The 17,531-nt window shown below is 47.5% G+C and overlaps 1 protein-coding gene across 2 annotated transcripts in view; it reads right to left on the bottom strand.

The window, feature by feature from the left end:
* Nucleotides 1-256: 256 nt before the first annotated feature.
* Nucleotides 257-17,531, bottom strand: part of LOC125763355 (fibronectin type-III domain-containing protein 3A) — a 46,791-nt gene continuing 29,516 nt past the window's right edge. For both annotated transcript variants that reach the window (XM_049426412.1, XM_049426414.1), the window contains exons 3-6: nt 10,514-10,707; nt 4,509-4,806; nt 1,163-4,428; nt 257-1,095 (exon numbers count right to left, since the gene is read on the bottom strand). In XM_049426412.1, coding sequence (XP_049282369.1) covers nt 631-1,095; nt 1,163-4,428; nt 4,509-4,806; nt 10,514-10,707 — 4,223 coding nt within the window. In that variant the 3' untranslated portion in view covers nt 257-630. The remainder of the gene's footprint in view (nt 1,096-1,162; nt 4,429-4,508; nt 4,807-10,513; nt 10,708-17,531) is intronic.

Here is a 17,531-nt window from a genome sequence, read left to right as displayed (position 1 = left end):
TTTGATGTCGGTAATTTAAAGCGTTTATGTGATTTGTTGATTGGGGAAGCTGCTTCTTTGTCCCCCTATTGGTGGTTTTAATATTGACTGGATTGTTTGCATTTCTTGCGCTTATGTTCCGGTGCTTTCAGTTTGTTGATCGATCCCGCCTCTCGGTAAGCTTCAGTGTTTTTGTGTGTGGGTGTGTGTTTTTTTGTATTAATGCAACATACATTTGTTTGATTGTGAGTAGACTAATAATTGCATAAAGTATAGATTAGTGTGCGCACATCACATGATTTTCTTTATGTTTTTTTTTGTTTTTTTTTTTTGTGTTCTGTATATGTTATATCATAATTTGTTTATATACCCTGGCATTCTTCCATGTTTTGCTTGTTCGTTTCCATAAGGGTTTCACAGTTTCCCGCACCCTGATGTGGATGGTCTGTGGGGCTTGGTGCGTAGGCCAAGTTTACTTTTAGCTAACTTTGTTAGACATATGAAGCGACATCCCTGCAGCGGACAGATAACAACATCGAGGACAACACAATTACACAGCGGAGCGCATTATGGGAGGGAAGAGCGAGAGAGTGAGGCCTTGGTATGTTGTTTTTTTTTTGCTAGGTTGCCGGATCGATTTGCATCGATGATTTACTTCAGGAAAGCAGCAACAATGATGGACAGTAGGAAGAGCGCAACAACACAGACGATCGCTTTGCTCGAGTCGGGCTCGAAGAAATGCTGCAACTGTTGCAGCGTCGTCGACGCAACAGATTCACTTCGCGACCCATGATGGTCGCCATCCGGACCGTATCCGTTACTGTTGGACAGAAGGACAGCTGACGCTTTCGTCAGTACCAACTCACCTCGGCTGTTAACAACATTACCCTGGAACATTGTGCGCCCATCAACGTCATCCGTACCGTGACTGGACCGTCCGACATTCGAACTCGTGCGGGGCACGTTCGCAGCCAGATGGTGATTCAGTACCGGTGAGAATGATCCATTTACATGTTCTCCGTTCTGGCGCACACGTACCGGACATACCTTGAATGCGTAGCTTGCGCCATGCTGCAGATTGTGCACAGTAAAACGCGTTTCGGGTCCACGGTAGGCCTAAAACAAAATCAAATAAATGCTTAACATTTTTGTTACCGACAAAAGTCATACAAATGCCACGTACCTGTTGAAATTCTTGGTCCCTAGCTTTGGCCATCTGCAGTATGTACTCGATCGGATCGACGAACGGATTGTTGCGGCTCGTTTGCCACTCTATCGTGAGTGTACCGTACCGGGCGGGATCAGTCGCACCAGCTCCGTTAGCCGTGCCAGCGGAAGCGGCTGCAACTGCGACCGGATCCATGCAAACGCGCGGTGCCTTAATGCTGTTCGGTGCGGCAACAGCTGTCGTGAAGCTGAAACCTTCCGAAAACTCTCCCCTGCCGGCGTGTCGCGTCTCGACACATATCCGGAACGTGTAGGTAGTGAGCTCGTTCAGCCGCATCACCTTGCAGGTGTTGCGCGTGCCGGTGTACACGTTGTGGTACTCACCCGAACGTCTGTTTTCCATCTCGACGTAGTAGCGTGCCAGATCGAGATTTTTGCCTTCGCCCCAGCGCAGCTTCAGATGCGCATAGCCCGCCTGTGCGCACTCCAGCTTCGGTGGCTTCGGTGGCAGCGGAGATGTCGTGAATTTGATGTAGCTCGAGAACGGTCCCGTACCAATGCTGTTTATCGCCTGTATTCGCAGCTTGTACGTCGTTTCCGGGTGCAGATCGCTGATCAACAGCATGTTGCTGCTACTCGTCGCACGGCTAGCGGTCGCTGCCGTGGCCACCAATGCACCTGGCGCTTTCGCACCGTTGCTGCCACCCTTGGTGGAATGTGCTGGACTTCCCGCAGGTACGGTGGCTGCCGACGCAGCGGATGCTGCTAGTTTGCCTAATTTGCTATCTACTAAATTCGCTGCAACCGTCGTTGCTGGTGGTGCCGGTTGCGAAGGTTCATCTTCCGCATCCGTCGACGCTACACTCCCGATCGATGCTTCCTCCTCTTCGTCCTCCTCGTCGTACTCTTCTCCGCCATCTTCGTACTCTTCGGCGGCTGGATGGTGGTACCCGGCGGACGTGTGGTCGGGCGAGGTAGCTGCGATAGCGGCTGCACTGGCACTTTGAGCGTCCGTCGCAATTAAACGATCGCCACACTCGATGTTGTACTGCGTCACCGGCGAACCGTTATCATGCGGTGTCTGCCAGCTAATAAGTATGCTCTTGGCCGTGATCTTCTGTCCACCGATGGTGGGTGCGTTTGGTGGTGCCGCCGGCATCTGCTGGCTGATCGACACCGAGAACCGGGAGCAGCCGGCCGCATTCAGCGCACACACCCGGAAATGGTACCGCGAATGGGGATGTAGGTTGCGCACGTCGGCGGACCGGTGCGCACCACGGTAAACCGTCTGGTAGTTCGCGTTCGTGTCACTACCGCTGGCATGATCACCCGCCGCGGATGATACGTTGGAATCGGCACTGGATTGAAGAATGTATTCGCTTATCGGTGACCCGTTGCTGTGCGGTTCGGCCCACATCACAGTTAAATGCGTTGGCGACTTCAGTACGATCGATAAATCACGGGGTGATTCCGGTGGTGCGGCACCCGCCGTGAAGGTAAACTCCTCTGACCATGGGCCCGCACCGATGCGATTCAGTGCGCGCACCTGCACGGTGTACTGTTCGCCTGGTAGCAAATCCTTCGCGACGCAGAACATATCCTTGCCCCGGTACACCGCACTGCGCACCTTCGTGCTGACGGTTTCCACCTCCATCTCGTACTCGAGCACGGGCGAACCACCGTTGTAGTCCGGTTTCTCCCAACCGAGACAAGCGGCATACGGTGTCGGTGGTGATTTGCAGTAGGGTTTTTGGGGTGGGCCGGGTGTTACAGGTTCCGTCGTTACGAGGCACGGCTCGGAAAACGTGCTAATACCACCGGGTCCTTCGCACAGCACCCGGATCTGGTAAGCTGTGCCCGGGTTCAATCGTTCAATCGTTGCTTCCGACTCCTTACCACTGTATACGCGATCGTAGGAAGCGCCGGAACTTATCTCCAGATGATACAGCGCAATTTCCGCACCACCCGTATCGTGCGGCGGATCCCACTTCACCTTAAATCCGTTGGCATGGATTTTTCCCTTTACCTGGGGTTTGGCTGGCCGACCCGGACACGTCGGTAAGGTCCGGAACACGACCTCCTCGCTCCACGGTCCTCGCCCGTTATCGTTTTCGGCCCTTAATCTAAACTGGAATGTTGAAGCACGTCTCAATCCGCTACACTCGTACAGCGTGTCCACACCGTTGTAGACGTTCCGATAGCCGTAGCCCTGGTCGTCGTTCATCTGCAGCGTGTACTCTTCGCACGGCGATCGGCGCTGCCAGGCTAGCTTCAGTGTTGTGGCCGTCGCATGTCGCAACGTTGGCGGAGTGGGCTGTGCCGGCGCATTACCGACGGTGCTGTATTTGACCAGATCGGAATAACCGCTCCGACCGTACTCATTCACCGCCGATAACCGGAAAACGTAGTACGTGGAGGGTTGTAGCTTGTTGACTGTGAACTGCTTACCCTTCGTTTTGCACACCTCAATAAACTCGCAGCCCAAGTGTTGCTGTTGTTGCATCGATTGTTGCTGCTGCTGTTGATGGTGCATCGATCCACCGCCCTTGCTATTGTCGCACTCGAGAATGTAATGGATAATGTGCGAACCATTGTCAGACGGTGCGTTCCAACGCAGCTGAAGCGAGTTCTTGGTACGTGCTAATAGTTTGGGCGGTGCCGGCACATCCGGTTCGCAGCACGGCGTATTAAACACCGTCGGTTCCGTCGGCGAGCCGTGCAGCTGATCTAGGTATACCTGCAATCGCACCGTATACTCCTGACCCGGTCGCAGATCCTGCACCTTGCACGACAGTGACGAACCTTTGAAAATGCTCTTATACTTGTTCTCCTTGCCGTGGTCACTCAGCAGCACCTCGTAGCGTAGATCCTGCACATTAAAGGGCAACGGTTCCAAGGCACCGGGAATGGGTGGTGGAGGAACGCCCGGGACAGGTCCGGCCGGTACCGGGGGTGGTACCTGCTGTATCGGTACCGGCGTTGGTGGCGACCACTGGAGCAGCGCCGTACGGTGCGTAATTTCGGTAACCTGCGGCGACGGTACCGAGCTAAGGTGATCCACTATGATGGACTGCGTGTTGTCGTCCTCCTCATCCGGTGCGCTGGACGTTTCCTCCTCGGAAGTGGCCAACGGTGTGGCAATCGCAACGGCTGCCGTACCGTTGCGGTGGTTCATGTGATTAGGCAGCAGATGGTGCGGAGTGTGTGACTTCCTTACACCACCACTCCCGTTCAGTTCGGCATGTTTTCGAGGTGAATTGATCGGCGTCGTTGCCGATGCGTCTAAAAGCGGGCGAGACAATAAAAGAAACATTTAATTACAATCCCTTCTTGCAGCTAGTAATTTTGCGAATGGTTCTTACTCAATTCGCGCTGCTTCTGGTCCAGCTTTCGATGCAGTTTTGAATGCTGCCGCTGGGCTCGTTCGTCCTTATGGTAGCTGGTGTTCGTGTGCGGAGGCGATGGTGAGTGTGGCACGTTTCCTTGCGGCGTGTGAAGCCCATGGTTACCGCCGACACCAGCACCGGCCCCCGTTCCACCGACGTTTGCTCCGTTCGCTCCAATCAGCTGCGGTGGATACATTTGCGGTGCACCGGCACCGGGTCCCGCTGGGTAGGTGGCGGCGAGCGGGTTGAAAAATGGTGCCGTCGTACCATTTATCTGTAATAACAAACAAGCACAAAAAAACGATATATAACAGTACGCAATTGCAACGAAACAAACGATACCACACAACAGTTGACTTGTTTTTTTAGCATGCCCATACCGTTAGTACGATTCTTGCCACGTTGGCAGGCTTACGTGACGGTTCCATACGAATTAAAACGCTCTCAAATCACAAAGAAAATATCTATCTAAACACTAAACATAGAGTCCCCAAAAAACAAAAACGAATGATATGGTTTTGTTGTTCGATATCACACGACTGATAGAACTTGGATGTTTCCTACCACCTTTACAGTAAACGACACGTCAATACAGTAAATGCGTCTTGCTCAAATAGCCGTACGCTTCGACTAAATGCACAACATGTTAGTCTATCTGCTCCACCGGTGAGATGCCTTTTCTCTTTCTTGCCCCCTTACACACACAGAAATCCGGTCACATTCCCAGTAGAGCGCTCGTCAGTCATTAGCCTCAAAAAGAGGTTGTTTCAGGTGCCACATAAATGCAACAACATCAACACATACATAAATATACTAGCTCGACACCAGACGACGATGGAAAATCGCCACGTAAGCCTTAATTTGTGTCCAATCGTGCTGACGATTCGCCATTCTATTGGTACTTGGTCAATAGCGTGTGCGTACTAGCGTAAGGGCGCGCGTGTTCGTGTACGTGGCAGCGTCGGTTGATAATCGAAAACAAAACACAAAAAAATGCCAAATAACAGACGGCCGGGTTCTGTGTTTCGTTATCAACCATCCGCTGGGTGTGAGATAACAGAGCCGGCAAAACGTACACAACATTAGTAACGCTCCGCTTGGAAACCTTGTACCGCTTGGAGGCTTGGCGTTGTCACCGGTCACTGTTTGGCCACGACGCTTACAGCAAACAGTTAAATAGCAACAATCGTACCCCGCCGCCATCTGGTCCTCGAGAGGCATCTGTTTGTCCTACAGGAAGCGGCTTGTCCAGCAAGATTTGTAACCAACGGAACAACGGCTTTAAAGCTTGTTGTCTTATCATATCTGCTCCGTAATAGAGTCTACCGATCCCACCAGCCATGATATGTCGGTTTATGACACCAACGATGACGGTGGGATTTATTGGCAATGTTTATTTCAACTTCTTGAATGGCTAACTTTACGCTTCTCCTCTGTCCGACTCTCATTGTACAACATACACACACGGTTCAATGTTGTCCTGCCTGGACTAAGATAAGAGATACATCGTTCAGCTTTTTAGAATGAAAGAAAGCTATTTTTATATTCGAGCGAATCCTTTTTCGTGGAACTTTGTAAGACTAGCTACAAGTGGCGTGATTGCACATTAATTGAGATTGGTGACTTTTTATCCCACACAACATTTATGAAGATTAATTTAGCACACAGATTGCTGTGCGCACCATTCCACCGAGTGGGACGCGGTTTGGTAAATCATAGAATAGTCGCTCAGCTAATTTGTTCCTCGACTTTTTGGGTCAGCTTCTTTTTCCTATCAAAATCCGCTTGTCATCTCGCACTCACAAATAGCGGAAGTGAGATAAACTTTGCCGATACCACATCACATTTGTGAACCAAGCATGGGCAGACACCCGGCAGTGGAAAGGCACCACTGGGTGTGGATTTGTGCCGGTGAATGAGCCGGATGCAGGGGTTAGCAAATTAGTTCCAGCAGTTTTCTACTGAAAGCACACGCTTTCCCTCCCTTGCTCGCTCTCTGCGTGCAGCTTTTAAGTTACACTATTTCGGTGTCGGGCATGGGACCGAGACAGTAAAACCACCTTCAACACACAACATGCAAACCACACAACACATTCAGCGACCCATAAAAGCGTAAAGAAAAAAAAGACACCGTCACCAATCCAGAAGGCCAATAACCGCCCGAAAATTGCACATTGACACGTCGCACTGTGTGCGGGTGGGTTTGTTGTTTGTCCACACACCCCGTAGAGGAAGTTCCAAAAGAAAAGCTAAACCATACGTTCAATGACGCTGCAATTTCCCTGCCACGCAACTCCACACACACACATATACGCACACCACACAGCCCCAAAACCACCCCTACTGCAATGATCTCTTTCTCTCTGTCTCTCTCTCGTACGCTATGTTGGCCAGTTTGGAAATTGTCACCCAACTTTTTAATTTCAGCTCGTTTGGCTCTTTATTTTTTGGTGGTTGCACAATCCCGAAAAGCACAAAACATTGTGGCCCATTTGATCACTCTCTGTCTCTCTCCATCCGTAGTACAATTTTACTCGGTGGGGCCTTCTCGACGCATGCAAAGCATCGATTTAAAATGCTTCACCCCTTCCACACATTCATAGACAAGTTTTGGGTGGACGGAGGAAGGAAAGGGGGTGTGACAAACGCAATTTTGACGTTTCTTCAACCGGCAACCGGATGTTGCCGGGTCGTGGTTCCATGCATGCGGTCTGCCAGAGCGGATCTAGTTCCTTCCCGAAGTCCATTGTCTGATGACACCAGCGCCAACCCCCCCGGGGGGCCGACTTCCCGTGGATTGAATTTTGCACAACATTCCAGGCGTTCGGTGGGTAAGTCAATTAAAAGTCTCTAAAACAAATAACAAAAAAAAACGTCATCCCACTACCGGAACCGAGGTGGTACTTTACACCCCGGGACCACCGCTACATTCACCGTCGTTCAACCAACCTCCAAACATTAGATTATTCGAGCATTCGATACGACCTTGAGCGTGTTTTGTGAAGCCACAAAAATGCAATTTCGTGTCTCGCTTGGTGCTTATGATGAGCGGTGCGTTTTCAGTGTTTGCGATTTTTGCGCTGCGCAATAGGCAATAAGGCAACATTCATCAGCATTTGACATTTTGCACTGGACGATTCGCGATTTGGTTACGCGTCCCGGGAAGGGAGGAACCCCGTTTGTTTCACTTTTTTTGGGGTTAATTACGTTTAGATGCCTTTTTTTAACTGTTCAATCTCAACTACATCAGTGAGCTGTATGTGTTGATGAAGGTCTATTAAGTAACCTTGCGGATCGGCGCTTTGCATTAAAAGTCATCGCAACAAACACACGATATGTTGACATTTGGAAACAAAAGGCTAAAAAGCTTCAACCACTCCATGACCTAAGGCTGATGGTGGTGATCTTTTGCTGATCATTTTTCATCATTTCTCCCAAAAGCAACATGTGTTTCCAGAAGAAGCTAGAAAACATATAGCCGACGTGACCTCCTCTTTGTAGTTGGGGTCGAGACTGACACAAATGCTCATTGGTAACACACTTTCGTACAATCGGTCGGTCAACGCATGTTCGACACAAACGACAGCGACGACATCCATCATTAAGGGTGAAATGAACAACAACAACAAAAAAACCGAGTGTGCTTTTCATTGCGCCAATGATGGGCACCAATTACGCCCGTACATCAACGTGCGATGCGGCGACAATGTTCGTTGCGTTTGTGTAGCGTGACCCGTGGGCGCTCGTCATTTGTTCGAAGGCGATAGACACAGCTGCTACTTGCCAGTACGCGTGCTGTGGGGCTGTTGCACACACGAACAGCAAACCGATTCCGTTGTCGATTATAATTGTTCATATTTTTCCACAACTCCCATTTTTTCGCTTCACCGCTTTTCCCCGCTTTGGCTCAGTCTGGGGTTTTTGGGGGTGGTGGTGTGGTCATGGTGAGACCGTTTTTAAACCCCCGACGCCTAATACAACGTAGCCCAGCTACTGCTGGATGTGGAACTGGTGTCCCTTGTGCGTTGCTCATTACGCTTGATATATTTTTTTCCAACAATCACAACACCAGCGCACGGCATTACGGAAGACTGTCTGTGTTCCGGCATCTGGTTGCGGCGCAAATGGCGTGCCGGCGCACATACATGAGCATGCATGCTCTGCCGCCTGCCTGTGCTCAATCATAATCTGATCAAATCCGGAAGCAACACTTCCTCTCCACTTTTTGCCTTCCACGATCGCCGACGACGACCTTCCGAGATCCGGCGGACTAGAAATAGTGGCCGGCGAGAAAACGTAGTTAGGCGCGTTTTTATGTGTATCGCATATAGCTGATATATACACGTTTTCCCGTCCATTTCTTGCTGGTCGGTTACAATGGTTGCAATAGAGCTACAATCCCGTTACTATGAGCCCTCACGTCGAGCGATCCGAAGCTGGAGAGTTTGGACCAAAATTTCTAATTCCCAGCCGAATTTGATTTTGCTTTTTCGTCAAGCTTGTTTCCTTCCGTTAGTTCATCTCGTTTTTCAAAACTCATCGGATCGAGATTCTGTTTCTAAAAGCACAAAAAAAAACACACAAAATCATACATACAATAAAGAAAATTCATCTACCCTTACTCACGTACCATTACCAACTCGCGCACAGTCGCTACGATACGCGGGTACGCTCGTCGCCTTTTCAATGGATAATATATATGACTTATCATAAAACTATATTTTTGCTCATTTTTATGACCACATTTTACCGACCACATCAACCGTGTAAATGGGCGGACCCTGGGGAAGCAATCTTTTTTTTTTTGCTCTCCTCTTTTTACAACGGAGTGGGTTTAATTAGTTTGCCTTCTGCAAAACGGCTACTATTTCTGCTAAGAAGGGAATTAAAGAAGCAGATTTTTTGATTTGCGTTGTGTCTCTTTTAAAAAGCCAATCGCGCATGAAAGTCGCACCGCGAAACATGCGGAAATCATTAGCCGTATATGTGGCTGCTGCATATGTGGCAAAATTCAATCATACATGGGGGAGCTCTAGCTGGGGTTGGGGCATTTAGAACGTGGACCGTTTTTTTTCTTCTGCGACTCGACCAAAGGCGAAACACTCTTGTCCAGCTATTGGCGATTGATAGGTTTGTTAGTGTTCCGCCTCTGCGCATACATCAGGCGCGATGATGCAGTTTTATCTTTTTTTTTTGCTGCTGTACTATCTCCTGTTGCTTCTGCTTCACACAGAAGAGCTCACAGAGAACATGTTCTAAGTATAGCCTGCACGTACACGGACGTTCTTTGAAATGCCATTCATCCGTGCACCGGCGCGGAACATATTTTGTCTACAGTGCCCGATTCCGTTCCAACCGCTAATAAATGCTGGAGAAAACATACATATCATTACGTTCGCAATGTTCCCTGGTGTGCGCTAGAAAAAGAATGAATTTAATTGATGAGTAATGGCAACAAAAAACGGTAGAAATATAAAAAGTAACATTCGCTCGTTCTTGCTCCCACCCGGACACGCAGCATTCGACACGTTTGAAGAAATTCTACTTAACAGGCGCAGTGTTAGAGGGGGTTCGCGCGGAGTTTGCGAGTCCGGTGTGGAGTTTTCAAACCCCCTTTTTTCCCCGGGAGGGAAACAGATCAGCTCCGCGTCCGTACTCCACAAAACGTGTAAAGACGCGATGGCTGCTTGAACGTGCCACAAATTAGCAACAAATCAGCACCGATCGTGCACCTTTTTCCCGTGCAATGGTCCGCATCCGTGCGATCGAATCGCGCTGCGAAATGTGTGAATTTCCAGGCGAGTAAATGTTAGCACCAGCTATTTATTATAGCTCTTAGCGGGAAACCGACCCGTGTGAGTCATGCACAGCAGGGGTTTTTGGACAAACAGCCAGCGCGTGTTGTCCCGATGGTTTGACGCGCGCGGGGGTAAAGATTTAGCTTATTAAATATACATTTCCGGTGCGCGCATCATACTTACAAATGCTGATGGATGCAGATGATGCTGGACATTGCCTTGGCGCAGTGGCTGTGGCGGTTGGGTCGAAAGGATGACGTGTCGCAGCGTCCCGTTTTCGTCCACGATCTGTTGCATCATGTGACCGTGGGGTACCTGCATCGGCATCGCCATCGGGGGCGTACCATTCTGCGACACCATTGGCAGTGTGACGGGACCTGTGTGAAAGGATCGGAGAGAGAGAACAGGAAGATAAATTTGATTAGTATGTTGTCAGTATGATTTTCTACTACTGACTAATGTTTCTGGATAGTTTCGCACACGTAGATAGCATTTAAATCGACACATCTTCAAGATCCACCTCACGCAATGATCGAACGATACGCAATTGTATTTTGTTTACGTTTTCATTCCCATCGAAGTCCATCTTGCGTCTTGTTTAAGATAAATAAAGTTCCTTTTTTTGTTCGTTGTGTTGGCTGTGTAAAATCGGTTCTTAAAATATACATCTAAAATACACCAACTTGGTGTAGGTAGGTCGTGGCCTTATTCGCGTCCGAGATTAAGATGCGCGAACTCATCACTTCCACCCGCTGGTTGGCCCTCATCGCCATTGTTATTTACGTATGCACTTTTTGAAAACTCTTTAACTTGCACATGGACGAGGGACCCCGAAGTACACACGGAAAGGTAGGTACGGGGAGTGTTACAAAATAAAGCAAAACATGTGCCCAGTGTGTACTTTGGCGCAGGTCAGACATTCCAGGACATATACCATGTCTCGTCAAACATGCACCAATACCGGTGCGCTGCCGGCTTGGCTGGCCTGATGGTTCACCGCCATTTCGGTTATTGCTCCCGCAAGAAACCAATTGGAGGCAAATAAACATACCGCCGTCGCGTCAACGGGCTGATATATCTTCGCTTTTCTGCTTTGCGTGCGTTCGCGCGAATTTCGCCCCGGGTACTAATTTTCTGTTCAGCTGATGACGAACACTTCACAAGGATGAGCGTGTGGACGACGTGGCAGTGGGAAGGTCGGTAACAAAGAAAACCCACACCGGAGGTACCGTTGGCCCTTGCATGGTTCGTACATTCGGCTAACAAAGCACAAAAAAAGAATGCCTTCTATCGATGGTCCACCGTCTCCGATGGAGAGCTACGAAAGCAGCAGGAGAGAAAAAAAACAAACCGGATGGAATCAAAAAATCTGCGTCGTTTGCGTCTTCGACCTTACGTTTGCGCAATGATTTTGAGCGCAAGCGAAGATTTCGTTCGTTCTGTTATGAATTATGAAGTATCATTTCTTTTTGTATTAAAATAAATTATAATTAAATGTATTATTAGTATATGGAATACAATTTCCATTATAATACAATTTAAATAGAAAACATAAAAAAGTGATCGTATAACAATTTGTTCAATGCTATCCCATCGTAGTTCTCCATTTTCCACGCCAAACATATCTAGCCGGTCACAACATAAACTGTCCTTGGAAATATTCCCATGGTATAGCAATATTGGATTTGATGGCACTCCCGGGCAAACGAACAGGGAGGAAACAAAAAAAAACAACAACCGTTCACACTCTCGGGCTGATGCTTGGGAACGTCAACAACGCGACGCTAATTGACACTAATGCTGGTCGGTCTATGGTTGGTCTGCATCTACAGTGATAGTCGGTGAAGTAAGACTTTTGTACAGTTCGCCCTATATTTTAGTCTTCTTCTTGTTCTATGTTGAATATTTCAGTGTCCATTTTCAGACGCTTAAATTCTGTTAGAGTCGAATCGAGAGCCGAATCTGGAGTCGATTCCGAATTTGGTACCAGATTCGAATACCGAGTTGACTCGGGAAACGGCCTGAATGAATCTAATTTCCAACAGGGTAATCGATTGTGACAAATATCAATAGATTAAACTCGTTATAAGGGAGTTGATTAATTTAAATTACCGAACTTATGAGCGCCGATTATCCGGATACCTTTTATCCGGCTGTCGCATTATCCGTGCAGCTCGGAAATGACAGTTCCGAAGGTGAATTGACAAAAGAAATGCAAAACCAATGATGGCAAGAAATAAAAGCTTCAATAGGGAATGATATAATTTGCTCAAATTCGAAATAAAAGAAAATATTTACTTTGCAAAGTGTAAATAAGGAAATTAACATCTAGCTTTATAGAAAAAAGTCTACCCACTACAAAGTAAACACAGTTATTTATCCATAAAAAGAGTTGTACCTATTATCGGTGATATTCGCTTATCCGGCGAGGGCTGAGTCCCAATGAGCACGGATAATCGACGCTCCAGTGTAATTATACTTTAATTTAATCATTTCAATTTTGTGTATTTTTGCATTAACTTGTGCCCGCGTTGAAAGAAATCTTATTTCAATGTCCACCACTGTAGGCGCTTCATGTTCCCCCGTTTGAAGTGTCCTCAATCCCGCATTTCCTTTGGCCGGTACTCTTTACACCACCATATTTTGACTGTCCAGATGGATTGCTTCGGACACGCTTTCTTCGTATGTACCCCTGCTCCATGGAAAACGTGTGCCGATGAATTGATGAGCGATTTTTCACAGCTTCACCGTCATCGTACAGACGGAAAATCAGACTACGGGCTGTACGAAGATACGGGTATTTTGTCGATATCGACCATTGCATCTTCATTGCAGTACAAAGTGCAGTGAAAGGTCGATTATTTATCGCTCGATTTATGTATATGTCGATACGGAGAGTCTGCTCACTTTGGCAGATCCCCTCCATTTTCCAATCCCATTTCCATTTCATTCATCCAAACACAACGACGTTTGCTCTTACAAAGTTGCCATCGTTTACATATCTGCCAGTTGCCAGCAGCGAAAGCATCATAATCTTCGGGGAATAATGGTCTGTAAAGGTGGGCACATTGCTGCTGCACCCGATGGAGTGTGTCCATCACAAAGCGTAACACGGTCATTTTACTACCTTAAATAACAAAACCCTCGACAACGGCAACTCGACCCGATGATGGTCAAACGAAATAGTTCAACCACGGCTGATGATCAACCAGCCCTACACCGCGCGCTTCATCTAGTTAGGTGAAGCGTACCAGGGCCAGACCAGACGGTCATTAATATTTCGTGTTTATATACATAGACAACCCGCGCCCGCGTCCCATCCCCGACAGACGCTCCAGACGAACCTTGCCACTGGGTCGTTCTCCAGAGACGGCCAAGCGCGCGCGCGCGTGTGTGTTGGGAGAAGCGAATGAAAATATTTCGGTATAACGATGCGTACCAAACTCCGATGCCTTTGCGGCCATACCAACCCAGCGGGAACAAAATAGCGCTAGAGCATGCATTTTCTGCCCTGCTCTGTTCTCGCTTCTTCATGCTCCTGTCTATGCTTCACTTCTTTTGCCAACTTCCACACACACACAAACACACAAACATGGTTCCAGTTTCCAAGCGCCACCAAACGAAGGAACCAAGACTTGGGGCCGCTCGGGGAGAGAAAAGAGCATAACTAATCAAGGTCATTATTTGCACAGAGTACAATCAACCCGTTGGCGTGTGATGCTAGCACACCTCGCACTGGCCGACCTTACCGCTCCCTTGCAAGTTTAGAATATGGGGAGCGATGAAAAACTGGAGAGAGAAAAATAACCCCAAAGAAAGACACCAGCACCCAACCAACCCACCCAGAGCCATGTCCTCTTCTAAGTCCGCTATATCTTAGAATCTCGAACTGCTTTAGTCGGCGAAGTATATTCACTTCATTCGCTCATCCCGTGTGTGGAACCAGTTTTGAAGTTCTTCACCTTTTTTTCACCAACTCAACATCTTCAGACCTTTTCTTTCTTTTACCTCCGATCCTTTTCCTTACATTCCCTTCTTCTCCAGTAATTTCTTACTTTTTAGCGAGTGTTGCCCAGCTGAGCAGCAGAGTGAACGGCGGTCGCCTCCCTAAACGGGGAGCATTAAAAGAGGGTGGCGTTACCAACACGCAACAGCAAAACCGGTCAAGAGAATCTGGATCTTTTCCTTCTGTTCTGCTAACGAACAACTGTACACAAATGCACACACACACCCATACACCGTGCAAGTAAAGGACGTTCGAGTTCAGCAAGAAAGGCATCGATGAATAAAATCAAAGAAAACAAACCCGATCGCGTTAGAAAAAGGGTTCATGGGTGGAATGGGAGTTTGGGGCCGAAAAAGGGGGACACAATCCCTAAAACCATATGTAGTGCCTGCTTCACATACCATCATAACCACACGCACGCGTACCGCTCTATCAGCATCATCATGTTTTGCAGCTTCTTTGCTGCTTTAGGGCGCCTTTCACGTTGCTGGCTCCATCACTCTTGTTCGCGCTCTTGTATATCTCGATTCCACCAAGCGACGGGCACGGGCACTTAAAAGGCGATGGAAATTCCAAATTCCATTCTCGAAAAATCGAACTCCCGTTCTTAAGGGCATTCTTCTTGCCCTTCTTTTACCATGCTTTTAAGGGCAGTTGGTGGTTCGTGCAGTGATGATACGACGATACCACACAGTGCCGCCGGCCCGGTCTTTGGCGCATGATATGCGATGTGTGATCTTTCTTCTTTCGCTTTATCTTCCACGCTTCATTTCCTTCGACCTTTCATCATATGATAAACAATAATAAGTGAAATCCCGTTACCTAGCGACGAAACCCGCTCGTTTCACCCCCTAAATTCGAAACAACCCCCAAAACGACCACCCTCTTTTTTCATTCTTCTTCTCTGTTTTGCGGTGCGAAATGTATCTTATGTACGTTTTCCTTTTTCTATTCTAAACCTCTTTCGTTTCTTTCCCTCTCGTTCTTTTCCTGTGGAGTTGCTCCATTTTCTTCGTTTTTCCTTACACCCCCATCACTCCTGTCTAGCAGACCGAAGGTGGTAAACTAAATTTGGTGCTTAGACCTTTTGCTTCGAGCTTTGTGGTTGTGCTGTTTTCCACCGTTCTTGCAACGAGAATGAAAATTCGTAGCACGTCGGTAACACGGTTAAGCTTCGTTGCCTTCCGATCGATGAAAGGACGATGATACTGTGTGTTCATTAAACAGTTCTTATCGACGCGAAATGTGGGTCGGTATTTAAAAAGTTTAAACAATCTTGAACTTACACCTCAACATTCCGACTTCAAACCAAAAATAGTTATTTTAATAAATTTATCGTATTTAAAAAAATGAACATTTAGATGACTAAACCGAAGAAATAATTTTTTCTTTTTCTCAAAAACTCAAGTCATTCTTTGCCTTTTACTTTAAAATGTATGACATAAAGTAATGTAAATAAGCTTTTGATTATTTTTCTACATAGCACTATACTTATACTATGCATCGATTAAAATGGTCTTTTGTGTTTAAAGCAGTTTCAACTGCATAACCCCCGTAGAGAACCGTAGACGATGAAAAATGATCACTTGAAAGAAACATAACACGGCGACGTTGCACTGTGATACTAAACCACATTTTATGTGTATATATTGCACATGACCTCACAATGAATGCATTTGCCCTGGGAATATACTATAAAGTGAGAAATTCGGTACACCTCCCATTGAGGAGGGAGTGTTCTGTTGCAAACGGTCCGTGTCCCATGGAGGGCAATCCAAAAGTTGTAGAAACGGTGGGTTTTACGATCGCGACCACAAGAGATATATCCTTAAACTGGTTTCGTTGCGACATTAGCTCTTTCTGTGGTTCTAGAAGAAGATTGGGGTCGTTTGTGTTACACAATTTTAGTGCAATGCTTTTCTGTGGTAACGTTGACACTCAATGGAAGTGCTCGTCTATTGAAACGATCAATACGAGACGTTTGAAGCGTATACCGAGAGCATCAAACGTTTCGTAAGGTATTTTTTATCTTGCCAAACGTAAATGAAGATGTTTTGCATCTTTTAGACTAAAGTTTAAAAGTTTAACGAATGCACATTTCGCATTGAATTACAGAAAAAACATGAGATGATGCAAACAACTTTAAAAAGCTCTCTTAAGTTTGCTGATCTTAAGATGAAAGAAAAACGATCGGGAAAACAAAGGGCAATAAATGTGGATCATTGCGAGCAAAATTAAAGTAAGTCGTACATCTCTAATTTCGACCTTGTGTTCAACGCCGATCGAGCGCAATAAACGCCATCGGGCAAAAGGCGAATGGCGAATTAAGCACTGTACACAGTAAAGCATTAGGCACGAAAAGAAGTTTGTCTTCAACCTTTAGAAAATCATCATCATCGGCACCAGCAACCGGAACACATGATGTGGAGGATGTGAATTCACCTTCCCGTGCGTCCATTCTTCTTTCACCATAACCGTCCATCCTTTCCCACAAGTAATTCAAACGAGTTTTCGGTCGATAGTCCGAAGACTACATGCAGAAAAATCGATGGCCAACCCGCATCGGCATCGGGAGAAACGGGCAGTGGCCACGCGCGCTCGCGGACGAAACGGATGCACGAAACGACCTTTAATGATAAATACGTGTGCGCCGTGCGCGCTAGCAGCGGATGGTGGTGTTGGTGGGTGATTCCCTTTCGCCCAAGGTTCGTCCTCGACATCATCTTCCAATCTCCGTTATTGCTCTCCGGGATTCTGCGAATTGGTGCGTCTCACCGCACCCAGCGTTCGCTACCGCCAGCTTAAAACTTGCCCCCAACCGTGAGAAGTGTCCAACTAGACAACGATTTTCCGTGGTGGAAGGTGAGATGATGTTGGGAGTAAAATAAAGCGGGGGTACAGCGAGAGCGAACCACATTCTACGAGTTCGCGAGTTTCTGCACGCGATGGCTCTCCACCGATGGTTTCGAATGGGGGGGGGGGAATGGGAAGATGTGAGGGAAGACTATCTTGAACGATCATCCAGGCAATTCCATTCGATGCTGACGATGCTGCCGATGACGATGATGCTGACGATGACAAAGAAAACCGGCCACAGAAGAGCCACATCACATCGCGAAACGGAGAAACAAAAACTCGCGAAAAGCTCTCCCCCTTTCGGGCCCAACCAAGGATGCCACATGACGGGTTGTGGTG

This window comes from Anopheles funestus, chromosome 2RL, assembly GCF_943734845.2.
Source record: "Anopheles funestus chromosome 2RL, idAnoFuneDA-416_04, whole genome shotgun sequence".
NCBI lineage: Eukaryota > Metazoa > Arthropoda > Insecta > Diptera > Culicidae > Anopheles > Anopheles funestus.
This window is presented reverse-complemented; position numbering and strand designations above follow the sequence as displayed.